Genomic DNA, 24,655 nt, shown 5'->3' on the forward strand with positions numbered 1-24,655 from the left:
TCGAAACGAAACGAAAGTCTCGCGGACGCAGCAATTCACGGGGCGTCAGAGGGCGACGAGTGCGCATCAGCAGGGACAGCACGCGCGCGCTACCTGCTGCGTCACAATCATTAGCGGTGCGTTTAAATTCACCTCGAGCGGACACAAACAAGAAAGTACACGGGGTACGATATATTAGCAGCAGTGCGCCTGTGTGGTCCGGGAGCGGAGTTAAGTCATTGGCAGGTGTCGCTATTGATTGAGGGAAGGTTGTTAACCAGGAAGGTAATATAACTCTACTGTTAATTTTATTTTCGTGTTTGCTGACAATCTTATTGGTTCTTTCGGTAAAGTCACGTAGAATGGAAATAATAAAATAATAAAAATAAAACATAATAAAATAATTCTCACATACACATATTTTTCACACTGAAGTGTATGTGAGAATTATTTTGTTATGTTTTATTTTTATTATTTTATTATTTCCATTCTACGTGACTTTACCGAAAGAACCAAGAAGATGAATCCCTGCAGTCACGAAAGCATTTAAATCGAAATTTGCTGACAATGTTAGTTCAATTGAGTCAGGCAGTTGTGCAGCCGTCGAGTGTGCAGGCGGTGCACCTGCGCAGGGGCCCACGGGATTCCTTTGGCACCAGGGCCCTTGCCGTATGGCCTGCCGCAGACTGTTGGGGCAAGTGATGTTAGCGAGCACCTATGAAGGCCGGCACTGTGGCACACGAGGGTGTGGGTGGCAAGCACCACGCCCGACCGCCTTTGTCTCCCCAGTAGCGATGTTTACACAAGACACCAGGTACTCATTTAAGGCTGAGTTAACCTAGGGGAGGGCCAGGACCGGTTAAGATAATCGTCACTGGTTTTGGCCACGAGCGGGAATCGAACTCGGGTCTCCGGGTTTGTAGTGCAATGCGCTAACCGCTGCGCCACCGCTCCCCATGTAACGTCACTACCGGCGTCACGTGATCACCCTTAAATTGAATAGGTGGGTTGCACCAGGCTCGGACATTCCGCGTGTAAATGCATTTTGATCATCATTGCCTCGTGCCTGACATAGTTTGTATCCCACTGATCACGTTGCCGACTTGTGTAACAACATGTTCGACTCACGTCTCCTTTAGTTGCACGGGATTACTTTGACATTGTTATTGTTGTTTGTTCCAATAACCGCACCAATTCCTTTTTCGCCAGGCATCTCCTTTCCCATTCGCATTTTGTAACCGGGTTCTCCATTGCATTTTTTTTACTTGAAGTCTCAATGGGGCTCTCGGCCTGCCTGAATCATGAATCAAGATACTCGCGCTTGATCACAGCTCAGGTGGCAAGGTAACCACTTGGGAGAGCTGGGGGCTGGAAATCAAAAAGTGTTTACTGTGGTGGGGGTGGGGGGTTAGGCGACATTCACAAGAGTGGGATTAGGCTGACGAGCCTGGATGGAGAGTTTGAATAGTGGGAGGGCAGGGAGGGGTAGGAAAGCGCAGCAGCAGCAGCTCAGGAAACAAGGAGACGAGAAAGAGAGCCGTGAAGGGCTCGGCAAATAACATTCGCAGGCTCTTTAGGCGGAGGCAGGAGGAGAGGGCCGTTAAAGGAGCAAGGGGGCATCACAGCCGTGGTGGTGGTGGGGTGGCCTTGGGGAAAGTGGAAGGTTTCGCAGTGTGGCGAGTGCCAATTGTCAACCCCTAACACCGTGACATGCAGTGCCGTCCTTAGGGTACAGAGAATCGGGGCGACTGCCCCGGGCCCAGAACTTGAGGGAGGGGGGGGGCACACAGTGGGGTTTGCCCCGGGCCCCGCACCCCCCCACTATCCCTACGGACGGCCCTGGTGACACGGATGGAGTCGACAAATGGAGTTCTCGTCGGCGGGAGTAAAGTCACAGAGCACGGGTCACGAGTACGGACACCGAGAATCGTCACGCTCATGGCACAGCCATACCCCTGGGTAGCTCGTGCAACTATGTAGGACCACGGTGGGGTCATTCCACCCAACAAATACTGCATTGGCCACACTCACTGGATACATCGTGCACACCGAGCGGCAGGTTGCATTTCGAGTGTCACAAAAGCTGCAGTTTCTAGATTGAAGCCTAATAAGCCCACATTTTAATGTACACGCGTGTGTGTGTGTGTGTAAAAAACATGTGTGCGACTAATGAGAGGGTGTGCATGTTAGGATAATATTCACGCAGATAGCCTACAAATCCCATGCAGCTGCTACTCACACCGATACTTACACCAATGCACATCGCACCGGTCAGTATCAACACTTTCACAACATGGTGTGAACTTAGCAGCCAAGCTTCCTTGAGCAATGTAGGCACCTTCCCATTGTTATGGTGGAGTATACCACACCATGCCATACCATGGCATGCCACAGTGGGATACTGTTAGAACAGATCTTTACGTTCGGGTGGTGACTTTACAACAATTATGAGATCTAGCAGAGGGAAAGAAGTGATGGCGAGGTGCGGTGGCATCAAAGGCATTGGCCATCATCACGACCTCTTGACCTTCGGTTGATATGCATCAGACTACACAAATGATGCAACAGTTATAATAAAATAAAAACATCTCATTCTACCTGCAAGTATATGGGCTACCATGGCAATGATTACCAGCACAATCTGGCCTGCTTCCTGTCGGACAATTCAGATAAAACGTAAAAAGAAAGTGGTGGCCGGGTGGCTTAGAGGTCAGAGCGTTGAGCTGGCATCGCTGAGATCATGAGTTCGAATGCAGGGGATCACCATCAGATCGTACACCAGGTACTCAAGAATAGTGAGTAACTGATCTCAGCCTAGTTACACATGACTGCACACAAAAACAACACCGTGACATTACATTTGTTCTGCACGTCACTTGGATAGATACCAGCTCCGATAAATTAAATATCGGTTTGACCGACACATGCAGAGCGGCTGGGAAACTGCGGCCCTCTACCCTTTGGACCAGGGGGCCACTCGAATGGCATCCCAAGAAATAGCTCTGTGATACCCACTTCTGCGGGGGCCACGTCCCAACACGAAGCGATGCAAACGCGATATATCCGCTTTCACGGCCCGACGCCCAAAACACAATCGGGATGTATTTGTTTTTATGGGGGAGGGGAATGTTAAAAGAAGGAAAAAAACATGAGAACAACAAAACAAAAAGGCCCCCCACCCCCCACCCTCCGCCATTCCCCGACCACGTTGACTGCTGGCAAGCGGTGCCCAGGAGACCTGGCCGCAGCTTTTCATCTTACGTGGCGTTGCTGACACCGCCCGCACACACGTGCGTCGTTTCCACGGGCATTTCTCATCAAAGCGCGGCCCCCGCACGCGCTCACATTGTGCACCGCCACCGCGGCGGTTACGAGCCCAAGGGCGCTTTGCCTCCGTGAGCCACTGCACATCCCATTCCACCGGCGTTGCCATTGTTTACGGAAAAATGTTTGCCCTAATCTTTGATAACCTATATAATGGGACATTATTATTTTTTACGGTTATTATTGTTGTTGAGCACAAGCTCAAATAAGCATTTAGTCTTCGTTGCAGAGTTTGACCTAATTTGTCGTTTTGTGCCGTAGAGTCGCCAATAAATAATTTTCACAGAAGCGACTCTGGAATGCATTGTAGACATTTGGCTACCTGTTGATTGTTACCGAACGCCGACTATTTTAGATGTGTACGCGTAACATTTGTTACGTGCCCTTAGTGCCGTTCCCCGTGCTATCAGTGAAGAGCTCTTGCCTATCACACCGGGGCAACCCAGCAGTGTTCGTTTGACAGGCCACGCTCTGCTGATGCCACTCAGAGAAGTCTAAACCAGTTCGGAGTTTGCCTGCTTTCACAAATGCTGGCCGGAAAACACTGCTGACAAAATTCCCCAATGTTGATTGATGGACTAATAACACATATTTCATGTATCCTTCATCTACACGTGGAGGCCCAGACCATTGTCCGTAATTCTATCATGTGCGCCTAAGGCATTTCACCTTTTATTCTCGTTTATTATATACTTTTTCCGCGTTTTGCAATTATACGGACAGTCAGGCGGACGCAGTGGGAATCTCTTTGCAACTCAACGTGACACTTGAATGGCGATGGGGGGGGGGGGGGTACAACCACTCCTTGCCTGCCTGCCGAACCACTTTGATCCCGTGGTTTTGATCGCTAATTGGGCCACCAGGAGCTATTGCGTAATCCCAACAAGCAGCGCTCTTTCCCCTGGGCTTTCGGTTCACGCGAGCGGCCGAGTGCTCGAGGATGAGTGTGTATGCGCATTGTGCGGTGGGCGCGCGTGTAGGCGCGTGCGTGCGGAAAGAGCGCCCATATTTGAGAGCGATAGGGCCTTCCGTTTGAAAGTCACTTGGCCAAAATCGTAGCTGGCGCTCAGTGTTGCGAGGCTCCTCTCGCCGAGTGCTCGCGTTAGGGCCACGCCAGAGGCAGTGATTACAACAGAAACCTCGCCGGACACGGTGAAGCACAGCCACCACCAGCCACAACCTCAATCCCCACCCCACCAACAACATTACAAAGAGTGCCCCTTGTTCCATAATCTTACCCTGTTTGTGACCCTCCTCCCCAAACCCTATTGCCCTCCCTTTTATCCCACAAGCCCATCCCCTCCTCCCAAAACCTCAAGAGAGGCCAAGTCTTGGCAATACATTTATACATTCACAACAAGAAAAAAAAACCCATAGTATGATATTAATGTATAACGCGGGTGGGTTACAGGGACGTGTGAATTAACACATATGTACACGAAAACGCGTCGGTGCGTAACAATGACAGCGGTACTCTTAAAGATGAGGTAGTCAATAGCACGTACTGCAAACTCGATATCGCGATAAAACGAGAGCGGGGATCGAGTAAGGGACACGAGGGGGGATGGGGGGGGGGACAGCGGGGGGGGGGGGGGGTAATTTCAAACACCTGGGTCCCACACACCGGCCTGTGAAAAGTCATCTCGCCAAAGTGAGTGGCGGGTAAGTTACTGACCGCGATGATCCGTGCTGTCGACAAGTCCGTGCCGGGTCTTTTAACACTCCAGATAACTCGTGCGATTGAGTTTCATCGATTCCATGGGGCCAGCAAACTCAAGTCGGCTCGAGTCGATGGTGAAGTCGGCCTCATTTCTCCCAGAACTCAAGCAGGACAGATGCCTCAACTCGAGTTACGTGCCTCGCGGAAACCACCTGGTACTCGAGCTATCAGCAAATCGTTGGCCGTGGGTTTCGCTCACCGCTGGAGCCGGCAGTCAATCGGCGCAGAGACTCACGAAGGCACGGGCAATGGAAAACTCAACGGGTAGCGGTCGAGCTAAGATTCGCGATCGTTCGCTGCAAGTGCTAGTGGGACCCAGTGATTTTACATAAACGCCAGCAGGCGTTAGTGCTAGAACTAGGGGCAAGCAAGGGGATCGGCAGGGAAGATGGACTCTCTCTCTACTACTGCCAATGGCTGCAACACAATTGCAGAATAAATAAGAGCACGTGGGTCGGAAACTCACCTCGACGCAAAAGTCACGATAAATGTTCAGTTGGTTATTGATGCGCATCGGCCTGTCGTCGTGACGGGCAGGCGCATATTACCATGGGGTGTAACGATGCATCGATTCGCCGATTTACATTGGATCTCCGGCTCGACTGTTTTTTTTTTTAGATTCGTACACGCTGTATATAATTGGTTCACGCGACCTCCGTACAGCCGCAAGAGGCCGCTACATTCCCCGCGATGTAATTGTTTTTTTTATCGAATCCCATCGTGACGGTGAATTGTGGCGATGAATCTTAACACGATGAAGGGGGGGGGGAGCGGGGGGTGATCGTTACACCCACTGCTTGACTATTACCACATCAAGGGGGCAGCCGCCCAGCGCAGCACAAGTGCACTCAGACTGCACACAGTGACTTGTCAACACGAACGCGGCATCTGATGATTGCAACAAATTCCGTCTTAAAATCATAATTCCCCCCCCTCCCCCCGGCGCCAAAAAAATACTTTTTGACCAACTCTTCATTCAACGTATTGCAACAGGATGACGCTGCTTTCCACATCGATAAATGTAGATACTGTGTTTCTCTGGATTCTAAGATGCTCCAGAAAGTAATACGCACCGCAAATCTGTGCACGGTGTCAATAAAGGTATGCAAATTTGGTGACAAAGACAAATATCCCCCATGTAGACTTAACAAACTGTTGGGGCAAGTGCTGTTAGCGAGCACCTATGAAGGCCGGAACGGCACACGAGGAGGTGGGTAGCCAGCTCCATTCGCGGCCGCCTTTGTCTCCCGAGTGCCAATGTTTACAAACCGCACTGGGTGCTCTCATTTGAGGCTGAGTCGATCCAGGGGAGGCCCAGGACCGGTACAGATAATCGTCACCGGTGTTGGCCGTGAGCGGGAATCGAACTCTGGATGCCGGGTTCGTAGCGCAGCGTAGCGCTAACCGCTGCACCACCGCTCCCACAAATTTGGTGTAACATACACACACGCCAACACACAGCCACGGCATTACGGGGTGCACCTGCAAGATTTGCTTTAAAAATACAGGGCGGGAGAAAAAAAAAGTGCGTCTCATAATCCAGATAATACAACGTTACGCGGGAATGATCATTTGCCATAAGCACGTTGTGCCTGTGCGTTATGTACAGGGCTGTATTTAAAGTATACTTCGCAATAAATCTGAACAACAACAACAACACGAGTTCTATGTTTTGTGCCTTTTTTACGCAAACAAGTGATTAACAGGACAACAGTCTAATTTTAACGCAACTTGACTTCTTTAAAAAAACAAAAAGTCTGTTGCACACTCAGTTCACTATTGCTTGACAAAGCGAGACTCGCGACTCAACGAAGCATATGTGACGATCAGCGTACAGGTTACATTTTGAACAGTGTAATTACGCAACGCCAGATAATACTAAATCCCAGATGCATTCTGAATGTTTTTCGCGACATCGAATGAGTCATGTTTAGCGAACCGTTCCATGGAGATTTCTTGTGCGTGTCTGTGTCTGTGTGTTGTTCTGAAGAAGTTTTTAAGTGCTTCAAGCGGTGTGAGTGTCCACGGACATCACACGAGTTCTTTGTTTTGTGTCCGCATTCGCTTTAATCAGAATTATGAAAAATAAAACCCGCACTTACTCACGCGCGCACACACGCGCGCACACACGCATCGCTCACACAATCGAAGACAAATATCCCCCGTGTAGCTTTAACAGACTGTTGGGGCAAGTGCTGTTAGCGAGCACCTATGAAGGCCAGAACGGTACTCGAGGGGGTGGGTGGCCAGCACCACGCCCGGCCACCTTTGTCTCCCTAGTGGCGATGTTTACACACCGCACCAGGTACTCATTTGAGGCTGAGTCGATCTAGGAGGAGGCCCAGGACCGGTTCAGATAATCGTCACTGGTGTTGGCCGTGAGCTGGAATCGAACTCGGGTCGCCGGGTTCGTAGCACAGCGCGCTAACCGCTACACCACCGCTCCCCACACGCATCGCTCACACGCGCGCACACACACGCCGTTCACACGCAAAGATGCCTTGCCCATGCACGCATGTTTTGATCCACATTCCGTGAAGCACCCGTATTACATGCTCTTAAAGAGAAAACGTGGGACCGCCTAAATGTCCAACACGTGGGTATGAATTATTCTTATATGTATGTATGTTGAACGTCTTTCGCGCCGTACGTAGCCAACCGTGTTACTCGGAGGTGGAACGGTTGGTTGGATTTCTCCTCTCGCATCAAAGTTAGCCGCAAGGGATATTCAAATCTGGAATTTCGACTTTGACGGCACACAATGGCCAAAGGCTTGCCCGTTGGGAGACGTCACGTCCCGCGCGAGCCGGTTCCACTTTTTGGAACTCACACACGCGGATTCAGACATCGAACCCCCTCCCATCTAAGAACACATTAACTTGGTACAAACATTTTTAGAAATTGCAGATGATGTCCTCCTCCGAATGAGCGAGTCTCGGCTCCACGAGCAGACCTCTCGGATCCAAATCTCGTCGACATGTGCGTGATTAATCAGCGACGAACAACAACCGCGCGTACGCAGCCGTGCCGCGTGAGTGCGCTCAACCTGACCCCTGTTGAGAAAGTCCATTCCTCTCCCCACCCCCCCTCCCGGTGAACCCCCAATACCCCCTAACCCTCGCTCGCATTGTATTAATAGATTCATTAATTAGGCCCAGATCACACACACAAAATTGCCGTTTGGCTGTAAGCGAGCACCCGCTAAAGGTGGGTGGTTAATTCAGCACGGCGCCGGACCGCCTTTGCCTCTCCAGTGGTGATGATGTTGGCACAACGCACCGTTGCAGGCTAAGACGACCTAGTTGTGGGACACGCCGGACAGGTTCGGATGCCGCCGCCCACTTTGTTGACGATGGCCGTGAGTGGAGCCCCACGTGGCCGCTAAAGTTGGCATCAAGGCGCAGCGTCGCCACGACTCCACCAACCCGTTGTAGCGGGGACACGCGCTCGCTTTACGCTCAACAACGCACGCGTCTGATTAGCTCACAGAAACAAAAACACGCGGTGCGGTTAGATTGGAGACCTTAAACAAATCTCCAACTCACCCCGACTGCTATTAAACACTGTACGTTTCCACAGCTGTTTTACAGCAGCAGGTCAAGCGGCGCGGGTATGTACAGCTTTGTGGAATTCTCTCTCCCTCCAGGCTACTCTGCTTTCTCCTCCCCACAGAAGCCTGCTGTGATTGAGACTTGTGGCTCAGAGGGCAGCCTGCGGCGCCAGCTGTCTGCTGCTGCTACAGCTGCCGGTGCTGCCGGGACAGCGGCTGGGCACGAAGCTCTCTCTCTCTGTCTCTGTGCGATCGAGATGACACACTCGACGGTTGTGGCATCACGAAAAGGCCTGCAAGGGAGGAAACCAGACTCGTAAGGCTGTAGAGAATTCTATACTATCGCGGTAATAATTGAAACCAGAGGGGAAATATCTACATATGTGAAACATGCAGCCCCCCCTCCCCACATCACTCTCCTGCCCAACCCCCAACGCCGCTTGGCGCATAAACTTGTTTTTTTTTGTCGAGCTGCCAACAAACGGTGCCAGTCGCAGCCTCGAACACGTGGACACCGTCGCGCTACTGCGGCCCTTGCAGCAGCCGCCGCCGCGAGGGTCTGCCGGTTGCACACCAAGCGGCGGTGACCTGTCCGCCGTCTCTGAGCTTCGCAACGAGTTGGGCGACGGACCGAGCAAAAAAGTGCAGAGGCACGCGGGGAGGGCCGTGCCGCGACCGCGAGCGACGCCGCGGCGCGTAACGGCCACCTCTGACCTCTTTGGGTCGACACTCTCTTCACATTCAAAACGGTCATGGCTGTGGCCTGGCTCACTCCTGGGGAGGAGGAGACCCTGCGGGGGGGAGGGGGGGGGGTGCACGCCCCCCTCTTTGAGGGAGAGGCAGCCCAAAGTGATCTGCTCTCAATTTTCAAATTGCTGGCCACGACGATGCAACACGCGAGAGTTAACTGCGGTCAAGGCTCGCCGTCCTCCCTCGTTATTCTTATTATTTAATAATTTTGAAGCGGCAGGAACACAACAGAAAGGGGTGCAGTGTTCGGCGACTTGTTTTGGAACACGCCTGTTCGCTGCACGCACGCGCGCAATCGGGGATCAGATCGCGCCCCCCGCCCCCTGCCCCGCCTCCGGTGAAACTTGGGCCGCGTTCGTCCAACGAATTACGGCAACAGGGGCGAGGGCTCAACACGACCCTTGCCGAGCTGTCTCGGCAAGCCCTCGCATTTTTAAACGGTGGTCCTCGACCCACCCCCCCTCCCTCCCCCCTCGCGTCGTCACCTCCGTGGGCCGCCACCCGGTCACCCTTCAGCCGGCCTAGTCTTGGGCGCCTTCTCGTTGCGCTCCAGGCTCTGCTCGCTGCTGCTGCTGTTGCTCGTGCGGCTGTCATGCCGCCCGTCCCCCAGGGACGCCTTGCCGTTGCTGAAGGCGCCCGGGGTGCGAACGGCGAACGCGAGCTGCGAGGCGCGGGAGCCCCCGCCTCCCCCGGCACCTCCTCCGTTGGGGGTCAGGCGGTCGCCGGCGCGCCGCCGCCGCTGCTGCTCCTCGGCGGCGCAGGACGCGAGGCTCCCGGCGCGCCTCCTGGGCGCGGAGCGCCTGCTCAGCGCCGAGCAGCCGAAGAGGAGGCGCTTGAAGGCCTTCCGGAAGTCGGGGCTCCGGCAGTAGATGAACGGGTTGAAGGCCGAGTTGATGTAGCCCAGCCAGTTGAAGAAGAAGAACAGCTTCTTGTCGACGCACGTCTTGCAGAACGCCTTGATGATGTTGGAGATGAAGAAGGGCAGCCAGCAGATGGTGAAGGTGCCCATGATGATGCCGAGAGTCTTGATGGCTTTCTGCTCCTTCATGGAGACGACGCGAGAGGTGCGCCGCTTCGACAGGCGCCTGGGGATCACTCCGCCGCCGTCGCCCGCCGCGGCCCCCACGCCGCCGGCGGACACCTCGTAGAAGCGGCCCTCGTTCTTGTCGATCTTGCGCAGCTGCTTCTTGGCCTCCTGGAAGACGCGGCCGTACACGAACACCATGACGATGAGCGGCACGTAGAAGGACACGACGGACGAGACGATGGCGTAGGGCGCGTTGGTGATGAAGTCGCAGCAGTCCTGGTTCTTGTAGCACTGCGTCGCCTCCACGTCGGCGTTGTCGCGCCACCACAGCATCTGGATGGGCAGGAAGGAGATGAGCGCCGAGATGCTCCACACGACGACGACGATGAGGCGGGCGCGCGCCTTCGTCAGCAGCTGCTTGTAGCGCAGCGGCGCCGTAATGGCCAGGTAGCGGTCGAGCGCCACCACGCACAGCGTCTCGATGCTCGCCGTCACACAGAGCACGTCCACCGACGTCCACAGCTCGCACGCCGACGAGCCGTGCGTCCACACGTTGTCCGTCACCACGAGCCCGGCGCTGGGCGGCACCACCAGCACGCCCATGACCAGGTCGGCGCACGACAGCGACACGATGAAGCAGTTGGTGACCGTCTGCAGGCGCTTGAAGCGCGCTATCGCCAGGATGACGAGCGAGTTGCCCAGCACGATGATGAGCATGATGAGGGCCATGAGGAAGCCCATGCCGATGGCCCACGACTGCGTGTAGCCGGTGGCGCTCGCTGTCTCGTTGGCCAGGCCGTCGTCCGCGCTCCGGTTGTGAGCGATGCCGCCGCCGCTATCGTTGCTCGAGGAGGAGGAGGAGTTGACACGGTGCTCCATGGCCGTGCGCCTCCTCGGTGCGGGCGGGAGTGGCGCGTGGCACGCGCGCATCGGCGAGGGCCCTCCTCCTCACGCCTAGGCCCGAGGAGACCTCGTGCCGCCACCCGCGGCCCTTTGGGGCGAGAGATCGGGGGGGGGGGGGGAGGGTCAGAGATGGTGGGGGGGGAGGGGGAAGTGAGAATTAAAAAGACGTTTCTCACGACGCGGAGCCAAGTTAGGACCAAATCACTTGGAACGCGCCGGATCTCGCCACATCCCGGACGCTAAGCAGAGTTGAGTCTGGATAGGCCCTTGGATGGGCGACTATCCTGCGCACAACAGGTGGTATACAGGTCGACGCGGAGCTATGTGGAGGGTAGTCCAGTGTAGCAACATCCGCTGTTGTGCTGTACTTTCATGCGCCGCCGTCTCGCCGCTGACACCAACCCTTTCTGAGCAGCGTGGTGAAGTCAAACAAGACCCACAGCCCTCCACGGTGTGTAGAGGGCCTCGCCCAGCTGTGGTGTCATCTGGCCCAACACCAATGGGGACTAGGCTCTAAAGAAAGCCGTCTCGGGTGTGGGCCAATCAACTTCAAGGACAGTGCATATTATTATCCTTATCAGAGTTGCTTCTTTTTGTTTGTTTTTTTGACTACTTGTGTTGTGGTCATTGCAAACATGATGCCTTGAATAAAGGTGTCAGTTTTGTACCAGTTAAAAGGGTAAAAACCTACTATTACAGCAGTGGATTGTCCACAACGGCCACGCACGTATCACAATTAACGAACACACGTGCACACGCATTCGCACGCCGTTTATGTCGCTGAGAGAAAGGAGGAAAGGTAATGGGCGCAGTATGGCATTCGAATAATGGGATCTGCACAAGTTTAGACTTTAAAAGAACCCCAAGTTGCCACCAATCACCAGTGGCATGTCTGTAGCAGAAAGTAAAATCCGGATTTAATTTAATCCGGGTCTTCTCTGGGCAGCATTCTGGGAAAATTGTTTTTTCCCTGCACCCAGCACGCAACATCCAGTACACCTACTCGCCAAGACCGTGGCTACTCGTCGTGCGCCTACTTCAACTCTGCCAGCGACCCGAACAAACGTTCGGTGAGCAATGTAAGCTCCGAGCAGAGCTATTGCAAACATTTACACTCGGAAGCTCGCGTCGCGACGCTGTCCAAAAGGGAGGTTTTGGGGGAAGGAAGCAATTTGAAGCGATAGTCTTCACGGGGTCACCGCGTTCATAATGGCCACCATGTCACCGGCGACTTCACCCGTCGCCGCACGCGAGCGGTGCGTCGCGTGCCGCTTAAATCCGCGCGTCGCTCGCGACAACGGAGCGTGCGCGTCGCCCCCCTGGGGCCGCTCTTGCCGGGGAGTGGGGCGTACAAAGAAAAAATTAACCCGTAAAAACAAAGTTTTTCACTATAAATCCTTTATATGCATGGCATCGGTTTTATTTTATTATTCATTTCTGTTTTTCTTGAGTAAGAGTTTCATTTTTATCACATTGGTATTTTAAATAAAATATGAATTCTTTTTTTTCCTAAACAGTGGAAAATTTTGGAATTTTTTTTCCACTAAAATAAATTGTCACGCACAACGAGTCTGTGTGCAAAATGTCAGCTCGATTGGATCACGGGAAGTGGGTTAAAAAACGACCGAAATATTTGCACGGTCGTAAGCGCGCAAGCAAGCAAGTGAACTTAATATAAAGGATTTTAAAAAAGCAACCGTGGGGGTGCGGCCACAGTCGATCTCAAGCTGATTTTAAAGAAATGCCAAACGCCAAATGGAGAAGGAGCAAGGATGTGGGCCGCTGTTGTCCGTTAGCACGGTCGGCTGCATGCGGCGCGTACGTCGAGCGTGCGTTCTGCCCTGATTCTTTCACCCCCTGTGCCGATGAGGACAGTGATGAAGCCCCTGCTGACACACTTTCTTGACTAAACTACACGAATTTAAAAGGGGGCGCTTAGTCTTCTGCAGGAGGAAGGGGGGGCGGGGGCGGGGGAGCGCTCACCCCCCTCCAGCAGCACCCCCTCCCATCAACCCGACGCCATGCGCTACAAACCCGGCACCCCGAGTTTGATTCCCGCTCACGGCCACCAACACCAGTAACGGTTGTCTGAACCGGTCATGGGCCATCCCCTAGGTCGCCTCAGCCTCAAATGAGTACCTGGTGCGCTGTGTAAACACTGCCACTGGGGAGACAAAGGCGGCCGGTCATGATCCTGGCCACCCACCCCCTCGCGTGCCATGCCGGCCTTCATAGGTGCTCCTTAACAGCACTTGCCCCAAAAGTATGTTTTAAGGCTATAAGGGGGATATTTGTCTTTGTGTGTGTGCGCGCGCACATACACACGCCCGCGCGAACACATAAAAGCTCTCAATTTGAGATTTAATTTTTAACGGCTTTCCTTCAGCGAGATTAGCGGCCTTAAAGGCATTTTAAATGAGGGATTAGGGGGTCTGCCTGCGTGGCTCGGAGGCGGGTTTCCCCCGAACGCACAGCCCCTGTCGCATTGCATGGCTACCCTCACAAATATCCAATCATCAAATCAAATAATTAGTGCTCTGGGTATTCTCGAAAGGCCATCGCGAAGGTTCTACATTTCACCGTTTCACAGATGAGGATATCGGTAGGCTGCAGCAGTTTCGCAGTCGGGGGGGTGGGGGGGTTGGGGGGCAACGTTGCTATATTGGTTTCACCCCATTAGGTAATTACGGAGTGATTTTTAAACGTGGGAAATTTGGGCCATGTGGTGACGGCCACACACGCGGCCGAATTTGTTACGAATAACGTCACGGGGTCTTTCACGTCCACTGTGAAGCAGATCGCGCGTTTTTTTGTTTGTTTGTTTACAATTAATAACCCCGCAGTATTAACCGGGGTGGCCGCCTTTGTTCGAACCGCAAACCTCGGCAACAAGCTGCGAACGCGCGATTGTTCTCGTCACCCCCAGGTGGTTCATTAAAACAAAGCTCGCACCCTTTTGGAACTGAGGGTTCGTGACTCACGGAGGCTGCCACCGTCTCCCACAATCCAATAGCCGCGAGGCGGCCAAGAGGCGGCAGTACAGAAAGTAGGTTACCTGACCTGCCTGCGTTGGATCTTTGAGGCGTTATCCTCCAGTATTCGTCATGGGGTTGTACTCTGGGATTGCTCAGGGTTTTTCTCGCACGCCCGAACATTCATGACAATACGATCCCCCAAACGTGCCAATGTAATGGGACGCTTCTGGACGAAGTAAAAAAAAAAGAGTCTTAAATTGGGTTTGGGAACTTGATCGGTGAACTTGAATTCTCTGTGCAAACCAATACTGGTATTGAAAAGTGAACTGCAATGTGGAAGAAGCCCTGCAGGTAAATAACATTACAGTATTATTATTTATTATTCATTCATGCCTTGGGCCGAAAGTGACGAATGAGGCAGGCAGACACGTGGCACAACACAGCCACGCGTGCGCGGCCGCCGTGTTGATGAAACTCCCCACGTAGTTTGAAAATCTATTTAAATAACAAAGACAAAGATCCCTCATGTAGCCTTGACAGACTGTTGGGGCAAGTGCCGTTAGCGAGCACCTATGAAGGCCGGCACGGCAGACGAGGGGGCGGGTGGCCAGCACCACGCCCGACCGCTTTTGTATCCCCAGTAGCGATGTTTACGTACCGCACTAGGTACTAATTTGAGGCTGAGTCGACCTACGGGAGTCCCAGGACCGGTTCAGATTTTTTGTTACTGCTGTTGGCCGCGAGCGGGAATCGAATTCGGGTCACTGGGTTCGTCGCGCAGCGCGCTAACCGCTAAATGTAATAACACACACAACTCACACACAACTCACACACGTGTGCGTTTGGCAATATTCACTGTGTATTGGTGAGCGTAGCGGTGATGGCGTCGTAAATTGCGCCACCAAGATTTCGATTCCCGGACGCGGCTCAAGTGGTTGGCAAGCGATGTCAGATGCAGTGTTGCCCTCCCCCCCCCCTGTCTCAACAGGCACTTAACAGCGTGGTGACGTATGGTTAAACACTATTAGGTGGTGGAGTCGTTGGTTAGAGGGCTTGCGAGTTCAATTCCAGGTTTTTGGTTCGTGACCCCTCAGTCTCTTCCTCCCGCTGTAGCAATCCGGGGAGGACGCAAAAAGCATCGAGTCTCGTCTAAATCTCCTCGGCCCCGTCATGGGTTTCATTCACTGAGAGCTTTTAAGAGGAGATCCTTCCCAAGTTTGTTTGAGCAGAAAACCACTTGAATTAGATTGTTTTTGTTGTTGGTCGCAACACGTAAAAAACACAACAACAGTGCGTCACAGCGCACTCCGGGACAGATATATCCGTTCGCAAGGTGAACAGGGTTTGTTTTTGATCTTCACAGCAGTGTTGTGGCCACTCAAGACGTGGTGGCTTTTTTGCTTATTGCAGAGACAAACTACAGGTGGAGGGCAGGTGCGCAGCTCACGTGGCAGACAGCGATAATCCCTCTTGCTTTGCCACGGTCACGCGTGGGAGCGCTATGCCCGCTATGCCATGCTCTATACATTCACTTGGCTATGCACGCTATGCCATGCTCTATACATTCACTTGGCTATGCCTGCCCGCTATGCTAGGCTCTATACATTCACTTGGCTATGCCCGCTATGCCAGGCTCTATACATTCACGTGGCTATGCCCGCTATGCCATGCTCTATACATTCACTTGGCTATGCCCGGCTATGCCAGGCTCTATACATTCACTTGGCTATGCCCGCTATACCATGCTCTATACATTCACTTGGCTATGCCCGCTATGCCAGGCTCTATACATTCACTTGGCTATGCCCGCTATGCCATGCTCTATACATTCACTTGGCTATGCCCGCTATGCTAGGCTCTATACATTCACTTGGCTATGCCCGCTATACCATGCTCTATACGATCACTTGGCTATGCCCGCTATGCCAGGCTCTATACATTCACTTGGCTATGCCCGCTATGCCAGGCTCTATACATTCACTTGGCTATGCCCGGCTATGCCAGGCTCTATACATTCACTTGGCTATGCCCGCTATGTCATGCTCTATATATATACTTGGCTATGCCCGCTATGCCATGTCTATAGATTCACTTGGCTATGCCCGCTATGCTAGGCTCTATACATTCACTTGGCTATGCCCACTATGCCATGCTCTATAGATTCACTTGGCTATGCCCGCTATGCCAGGCTCTATACATTCACTTGGCTATGCCCGGCTAGGCCAGGCTCTATACATTTACTTGGCTATGCCTGGCTATGCCATGCTCTATACATTCACTTGGCTATGCCCGCTATGCCAGGCTCTATACATTCACTTGGCTATGCCCGCTATGCCATGCTCTATACATTCACTTGGCTATACCCGGCTATGCCATGCTCTATACATTCACTTGGCTATACCCGGCTATGCCATGCTCTATACATTCACTTGGCTATGCCCGCTATGCCAGGCTCTATACATTCACTTGGCTAAGCCCGCTATGCCATGCTCTATACATTCACTTGGCTATACTCGGCTATGCCATGCTCTATACATTCACTTGGCTATACCCGGCTATGCCATGCTCTATACATTCACTTGGCTATGCCCGGCTATGCCAGGCTCTATACATTCACTTGGCTATGCCCGCTATGCCAGGCTCTATACATTCACTTGGCTATGCCCTGGCTATGCCATGCTCTATACATTCACTTGGCTATACCCGGCTATGCCAGGCTCTATACATTCACTTGGCTATGCCCGCTATGCCAGGCTCTATACATTCACTTGGCTATGCCCGCTATGCTAGGCTTTATACATTCACTTGGCTATGCTCGCTATGCCATGCTTTATACATTCACTTGGCTATGCCCGGCTATGCCATGCTCTATACATTCACTTGGCTATGCCCGCTATGCCATGCTCTATAGATTTACTTGGCTATGCCCGGCTATGCCATGCTCTATACATTCACTTGGCTATGCCCGCTATGCCATGCTCTATAGATTTACTTGGCTATGCCCCGCTATGCCAGGCTCTGTGGATGCACTTGGCCGTCACTGCGATATTGTGCAAGAGTACGTGCATATTTGTACTGTGTACTCAGATCGCCACAGTAATGTCGAATGTTAAACAGCAGCAACGACACGTACACAAAGCTCACAAAGACAAAAACAAATCTCCCTTAAATAGCCTAAACAGACAGTACGGTTAAGCGCTGTGAGCGAGCACTGGTGTAAACTCCACATTCCTATGGCGGCAACAGTCTATCCATACACGACGTGGTGCCGCCGCTTGCTCGAGGCGGCGCGAAACAGCGACGAGCGATGCCAACGGATGAGGAGGCGGCGTGGCCAAACGAACCCGACTCACTCAATTTTGGCTGAGTCGACCTACGGGAGATCCCCCCCCACCCCCCCCCCCCGAGACCGGTTCAGACATTCTAGATTTGAAGCTTTCGTGACTGCAAGGATTCATACTCTTAGGTTTTTTCGGTAAAGTCACGTAGGTAAAAAAGAAACAATAAAAGATAAATAATAAAAACTATAGAATAAATAGAATAAATAATAGAAATAAAATAAGAAAGCACGACGTTTCGGAGGCAACACCTGAAGACGGAAGCTTGTGTTGCCTCCGAAACGTCGTGATTTTTAATTTTATTTCTATTATTAATTCTATTATTTTCATTACTTATCTTTTATTATTAATTTTTTACCTACGTGACTTTACCGAAAAAACCTAAGAGTACGGTTCAGACATGACTTGCCGCTCGTGCTTGCGGCCGTGGCCGGGCATCGAACGCGGCTCCACAAGGTTCGCAACCGCCGCGCGACTGCTCCGCACGTGCACGTGTACAAAAGGCAAAGACAAAGATGCCCCCCCGCCCGCCTCCCGGTTGGGGCAAGTGCTGTTCGCGAGCACCTATGAAGACCCCCACACGGCACACGAAGGGGGTTGGGTGGCCAGCACCGCGTCCGGCTGCCTTTGTCTTCCCCGGCTTCGGTCGCTACTCACTTTAAGGGGATGCTGTTCCCGGCGTGACCGCCCGACATTGCGCCGAGTTCGCCGGCTAAGGGGTGCAGGAGGAGGTCCTTTCCGTCAGCAGTGACGCGAGTGAGCAATTGCAGTGGCTGCGCCTTTAACAAAGCTGTCAACCCAGACGGGTTAGCCCGTGTTCTAGCGCAGGGAAATTTAGTTTTCAGGTCCATACGACGTATAGCCGTTTCAATACGGACAAACAAAAATGTGTCTATTTGTTTGTGTTTCTCCCTCGTGATGGGACTTTGTAGATGAACGTTGAGATCTACAAGGGGCGCGGGGGTGACCAATAAGGTCTGATTTGGTCTGTACTCAGTGAGGGCACTGACAAGGGGTTGACAGGTTTGCTTTACCATTTTCACCTTGCCCATTGAAGGCTGAGTCGACATTGGCCACGCCAACGGCGAGGTAGGGATACCACTCCGCTTCTCCGGCGTGAGTGACGCCAACCCTTCGGGATGGAACGCTGCGTAAAATCGTTGTTCCGGAAGGGCTAAAAGAGAGCTGCCATGTTTTGTTGTTGTTGTACAAATAGATCGGAGTGCACGCTCATCCTCGTAGCAGCGGCTTTTTGGCGAAACATAGAATAAAGACGGCGGCCACCGCATCGCGCGGCGCTTTCACACGCGCTTCTGCGGCCGTCTGGAACGCTCCTCCTTCCGATGTTTGGAAACCACTTGGAGCCATGCACTTTTAAGTCATCTCGATTGCAAACTCATTTCTTTAGAACTGCTTCGTGTGTTTAGTTTGCTGTCCTTCCCCCGCGCATCCGATTGTCATGGTTGGTTGCGTGCGGTGCGAAAGAAGTTCAACATGCACACGACTTGAACATTCAGAAGACCGAAGGTTTTGCATTTGGACCCGCGCGCACACTGCTCGGTTCATGCCCATAGGGCAGGGTCATTCTGAAGTTCCAAATTCACTCAGATCTGGCGTTCTCACCACTTTAAATTTACCATCCCCGTCATTTAACCAAGTTATACTTCCCTCCCTGGAGTGTGACTGTAAAGCCGATAGAAAGAGGTCGCATCCCGCTAAAAGTTACTTTGTGCATATAAATACAAAGACGAATATCCCCCCCCCCCACCACCCCGTAGCGGCATTTATAATATTGTTGGGGCCAAGTTTTGTTGGCAAGCAGCTATTGAGGCTGGTTCAGCGCACGAGCGTGTGAATGTGGTCAGCATCGCGCCCGGCCGCCTTTGTCTCTCCGCAGTCGGGTGCTAATCGAAGGCCGATCCTCCAGCGAAGTGCGCCAAGGTTCCAGGTCAAATGTCACTCGCTACCGATGTCAGCCGTGGCCGGGAAATCGAATCGAGGTGCCCGGGGTTGGCAGCGCAGGGCGCTAACCACTGTGCCACGGCACCCCCAGCAGGCACCGACGATGAGCACGTCTGGCTACGTACGGTGCTAAAGAAGTTCAACGTACATAACGCGATGAACACAAACACTCGTCCGTTAACAAAGGCTTCCGTGGGGAGCGCCACCGACGTTAGCAGGCCGGTGTTAAGTACTGCTGTTAGCAAGCACCTATTAAGGTAGGCACGACACTTGAAACGAATCGGTGGCGTGACCCACACCACGCCCGGCCGCCTTTGTGTTCCCCATTGCCGATATTCGGACGTTTGTCACACGAACTACAGCAGCACACCACATAAAGACTCCCCGGTGTAGCCTAAACAGACTCTTGGGAACAAGTGCTCTTGGCGAGTACCGTTGAAGACCAACACGGCACATGTATCCCCATTGCTAATGTTTACACACCACACCAGGTACCAATTTGAGGCTGAGTCGACCTCGGGGAGGCCCAGGACCGGTTCAGATAACCGCCACTGGTATTGGTCTTGAGCGGAAACGTTACACTACCGCTCCCACACACACCGTGTCACACACACACACCGTGTCACACACATACCGTGTCACACACACAGAAGCACACACACACAGAAGCACACACACATACCGTGTCACACACACACACAAACACACACACAGAAACATACACACACAGAAGCACACACACACACCGTGTCACACACAGAAGCACACACACACACACCGTGTCACACACACACGCACTCCGGTCCCGTGTGTACGGCGACAAAAGGCGGCGCTTTAGCCACCCCTTCTCGGTTGCCCTCCCCTGGGAAATTAAACCCACATCAGGCGCACCGCGAGAGGTGAAGGACAACCCAGCAATTACAACGCACGCGGCCGCATTGAGACAACGGGGAAGAAGGGGGGGGGGGGGCGAGAGACGCCGTTTAGGGGTCTATGCAGACCCGCTGTGCTTATCTACTGCGGGGGGGGGGGGGGGGGCGCTCGCCTTGCTCCCCAGAGTGCTCAGTCGAGAAGAGCACTGTGCGCCTAAGGCTTACTACATTTTCAGTAAATAGACTAATTCATTTATAGAAGCACCCCCCTCCCCCGCTCGCTCGCCCGCCCGCCCGCTCCCCCACCAAAACGAACTGTCAAAAGATCGGTAAATATCGATGCGTTCCAGCGATCGGGAATCGATGCGAAAACGGCGGTGGGTTAACAGCGTTTATGCATTGGCCAAAACAATGATTGCTCCAGTTGGACACCCGGACGCCAACTCAAGTGAGGGACACTCCACGCTTGCCTCGCTTTGCGCGGCTCGGCTGCTATCGTTCCCCTCCGCGTTCGCAACCCCCCCCCCCCAGCACGCGCGGCGAAACGTCGGACAATCGTTGCCGAGTTCGATTGCGACGCGCGGCTACAACCCTCCGAAAAAGCCGTCGGAGTTGAATCCAAAGTGTCGGCAAGCGAAGAGCGCAGCGCGGGGGTTTCACAACGGGGCACGCGTGCCAGCCACGATAAGCGGTGCCGATGGCCCCCCTGATGATTTCCCGCTGATAAAAAAAACCAAACGAAGAAACGCGCTTTCATAACGGCCGAGATACATTTACCCGTTGGATGTAAATAGCGCGCGCGTGCGCGACTGCGTAGAAACCCCGCAAACAAGCGCGGCTACGTCGAGTGGCATTTGCCCGACAGCAGCGCGGAAGCGTCCGTAGCTCATGAACTGCGCACGTGGCCGCGAGTGTTCTCGCCTACAAATAACATTTGGACAGGACGTGCGTTACGGAGACGGCCGCTTAATTTGCGAACTGCGCGGTTGTTAGGAAATGTTCGCCGTGGATCAACAGGCGACTTGTTTGTGGACAAGTTGCTAACTTCTCCGTCGCGCGATTTGGGAAGTCACCACTCGACCTGCGATTTTTGGGTGGCTTGTGCGTGTGTGTGTGTCTGTGTGTGTCTGTGTGCGTGTGTGTGCGCGTGTCTGTGTGCGTGTGTGTCTGTGTGCGTGTGTGCGCGTGTCTGTGCGTGTGTGTGTGTGAGCGGTAGTGTAGCGGTTAGCGCGCTGCGCTATGAACCTGGCGACCCAGGTTCGATTCCCGCTCACGGCCAACACCAGTGACGATTATCTGAACCGGTCCCGGGCATCCCCTAGGTCGACTGAGCCTTAAATGAGTACCTGGTGAGGTGTGTAAAAGGCGGTCGGGCGTGGTGCTGGCCACCCACCCCCTCGTTCGTGTACCGTTCCGGCCTCCATAGGTGCTCTCTAACAGCACTTGCCCCTACAGTCTGTTAAGGCTATACGGGGGATTTTTTTTATCTTTGCGTGTGTGTGTGTGCGTGTATTGTGGCGTTTCGCCATTGTCGGCGGCGCTGTCGTTTGTAACGTCGCGTTTGTCCGGATATCGCTCCAAATGATTCGTGGAATTGTTCACTGCGCCGCCTCTTAATGCACAGCAGCGGTTAAACGCATCGTACCCGATGTGCCATACGGCGCACACATGTGTGGTGCTGTAAACACACACACACACACGTGGGGTCAAGACGTTGTCATAGCATGAGCTCCTCGCACGTGTTCAACTGTACCTCATCGTCATCATCAGCCACGGGCATTCCAATGCTGAGTGAAGGATTCCCCCGAATCCACGATTTGATAATCCACTTGGCACCCGCACACGCACATTCTCGGTGGATGTCCTTTGGGACGCGTTGAATTCGTATGTATGTACAGCGTGCATGCTGAACTTCGTTCGTACCGTAAGTAACCAACTGTGCTAATCGGAGGCGTTGTCCTTACAACAACACAATGGCCTGCAACGCAGAGATGGGCTGAGTTCCCTGGCTGTTTGTCTGAAAATGCGCACTTTGCCCTTTTTCGTGACAGATAAACCGAGATAAAAGTCCATTTGCGGCGCGCCTTGTGCAACTTTGCTCACATGCCATCAACACAAATGTTGCCTGCAAGCGCTGCTGGTTTTCGCCAAGCCGAAAACATTGCAAATAATACGAATACTAATGCCGATTATTTTACGCAGAAAAGCCTCAACCGTATCCGAAAATCGTCGACACTTTCAGTCGGGTTCCGCGGCTACGTGGAGATGCGTGGTCAGTTCCATTCACGATAATTTGGCTTCGTGTGCGAGGAAGTCAGAAACAAAAACATGATGAATCCGGAGAAAACCCATCGCGCTGTATCTAAGAAGGTGACACTCAGCGCTGCCACCTCCTGGTCACCTCGAAGCTCCAACCAATAGCAGTTTGTGGCCACCCTTTTCATCAACAACGAGGCACAACGCTGTTGGAGCCCTCGAGATCCGACAGGAGCTTTTTGCGCATTTGTGGCGATTAATGTCGATCTGTCGTGCGCGAGTGCGTCCGCGTATGTATGTTGAACTTCGTTCGCGCCGTACGCAGCCAACGGTGCTAATCGGAGGTACGTCGTGTGTGAGTGGGTGCGTGTGTGAGTGGGTGCGTGTGTGAGTGTGTGCGTGGACTATTAGGTTCGTGTGTAAGTGGGTGAGTGTGTGAGTGGGTTCGTGTGTGCGTGTGTGAGTGTGTGCGTGTGTGAGTGTGTGCGTGTGTGAGTGTGTGCGTGTGTGAGTGTGTGCGTGGACTATTGGGTTCGTGTGTAAGTGGGTGAGTGGGTGAGTGTGTGAGTGGGTGAGTGTGCGAGTGGGTGAGTGTGCGAGTGGGTGCGTGGACTATTGGGTTCGTGTGCGAGTGGGTGCGTGTGCGAGTGGGTGAGTGTGCGAGTGGGGGCGTGTGCGAGTGGGGGCGTGTGTGAGTGGGTGAGTGTGCGAGTGGGTGAGTGTGTGAGTGGGTGAGTGTGCGCGTGGACTAGTGGGTGAGTGTGTGCGTGTGCGAGTGGTTGTGTGCGTGGACTAGTGGGTCCATCTTGGAGTGGGTGCGTGTGCGTGGGTGCGTGTGAGTGGGTGAAGTGGTTGAGTGTGTGAGTGGGTGTGTGCGTGGACTAGTGGGTTCGTATGTGCGTGTGTGAGTGGGTGTGTGAGTGGTAGAAGTGGTTGAGTGTGTGAGTGGGTGTGTGCGTGGACTAGTGGGTTCGTATGTGCGTGTGTGAGTGGGCGAGTGTGTGAGTGGTAGAAGTGGTTGAGTGTGTGAGTGGGTGTGTGCGTGGACTAGTGGGTGAGTGTGTGCGTGTGCGAGTGCGTGCGAGTGGATAAGTAGGTAAGTCAGTTAGTGAGTTCGTGCGAGTGGCCGCGCGTGCTTAGTGAGCGCGTGGGTAAGTAGGCACGTCGGTAAGTGGGCGACTGCGTGCATGTATATATGCACGTATAAGTGCGTACGTGGGTGAGTGTATGATAAGTGGGTGCGCATGTGTGTGAGCGTGCATGGGTTCGTGGGCTACTGGGCGTGTGTGTGGGCACATGAGAGAGTAAGTGCGTGAGAAAGAACGCGCCGCTACAAAACTCGAAAAGCGACCCCACCTTAGCTGTGTTCCCGGCAGCGGCATGTGATCACCGCGGTCACCTCGCTGATAACGAGGTCAGGGTGGTTACACCTGGACGTTGTGGTGGTGGTGGACGCAGCAGCAGCAGCAGCGACAACTGCAGTAGGATCGGCAGCAGGCAGTAGTAATAGTCCGATATGATTCGTTTGAAATTTCAATACATTCGTCGAGTAAATCGTAGAGCAGTCGTAGAAGACGGATATGCAACACAAACACTAACTCGCTCGAGCAACAAAAACAACAAAAACTTCAGTCCCAGGTGCGCTTCATCGCAAGTTGGTGTCTCGACATCGAACTCTGCTCACGCGCGCGATGCGAGTCGTGCGGCAGCGCACGCGGCTCTGGGCGACGATGATGACGGGGAGTGCGCTCTGGTCTCTCCCGCGACGGGGCGTGTGCGCGTGTGAGCCCCCCTCCAGGGCTGCCCGGACCCGCACGGAAGAGTTCCATCTATTCAGTGCGTCACAGCCAATCAGATTGGCGTGGGCGAGTCGAGGGAGCGATACGGAGGGGGAAAGGGTGGGTGGGTGGATGGCTGGCTGCTGCTGATTTTTTTTGCGAGTGGTGGCGATGTTGGATTAATGACGGGTGGTGTAAGGTGGAGGAGGGGAGGGGGGCTG

At 53.4% G+C, this 24,655-nt stretch overlaps 1 protein-coding gene across 1 annotated transcript; it reads right to left on the bottom strand.

The window, feature by feature from the left end:
* Positions 1–451: 451 nt before the first annotated feature.
* On the bottom strand, positions 452–24,448 carry LOC133345526 (beta-2 adrenergic receptor-like). Its single transcript, XM_061556360.1, has 2 exons — positions 24,013–24,448; positions 452–11,341 (listed from the first exon to the last, which is right to left on the bottom strand). Exon 2 carries the CDS (start codon positions 11,278–11,280, stop codon positions 9,829–9,831), a length of 1,452 nt encoding a protein of 483 aa, XP_061412344.1. The 5' UTR covers positions 11,281–11,341; positions 24,013–24,448; the 3' UTR covers positions 452–9,828.
* Positions 24,449–24,655: the final 207 nt, after the last annotated feature.

This window comes from Lethenteron reissneri, chromosome 22 (genome assembly GCF_015708825.2).
Source record: "Lethenteron reissneri isolate LAM-NWPU_2019-01 chromosome 22, ASM1570882v1, whole genome shotgun sequence".
In the NCBI taxonomy this organism is placed as follows: Eukaryota; Metazoa; Chordata; class Hyperoartia; order Petromyzontiformes; family Petromyzontidae; genus Lethenteron; species Lethenteron reissneri.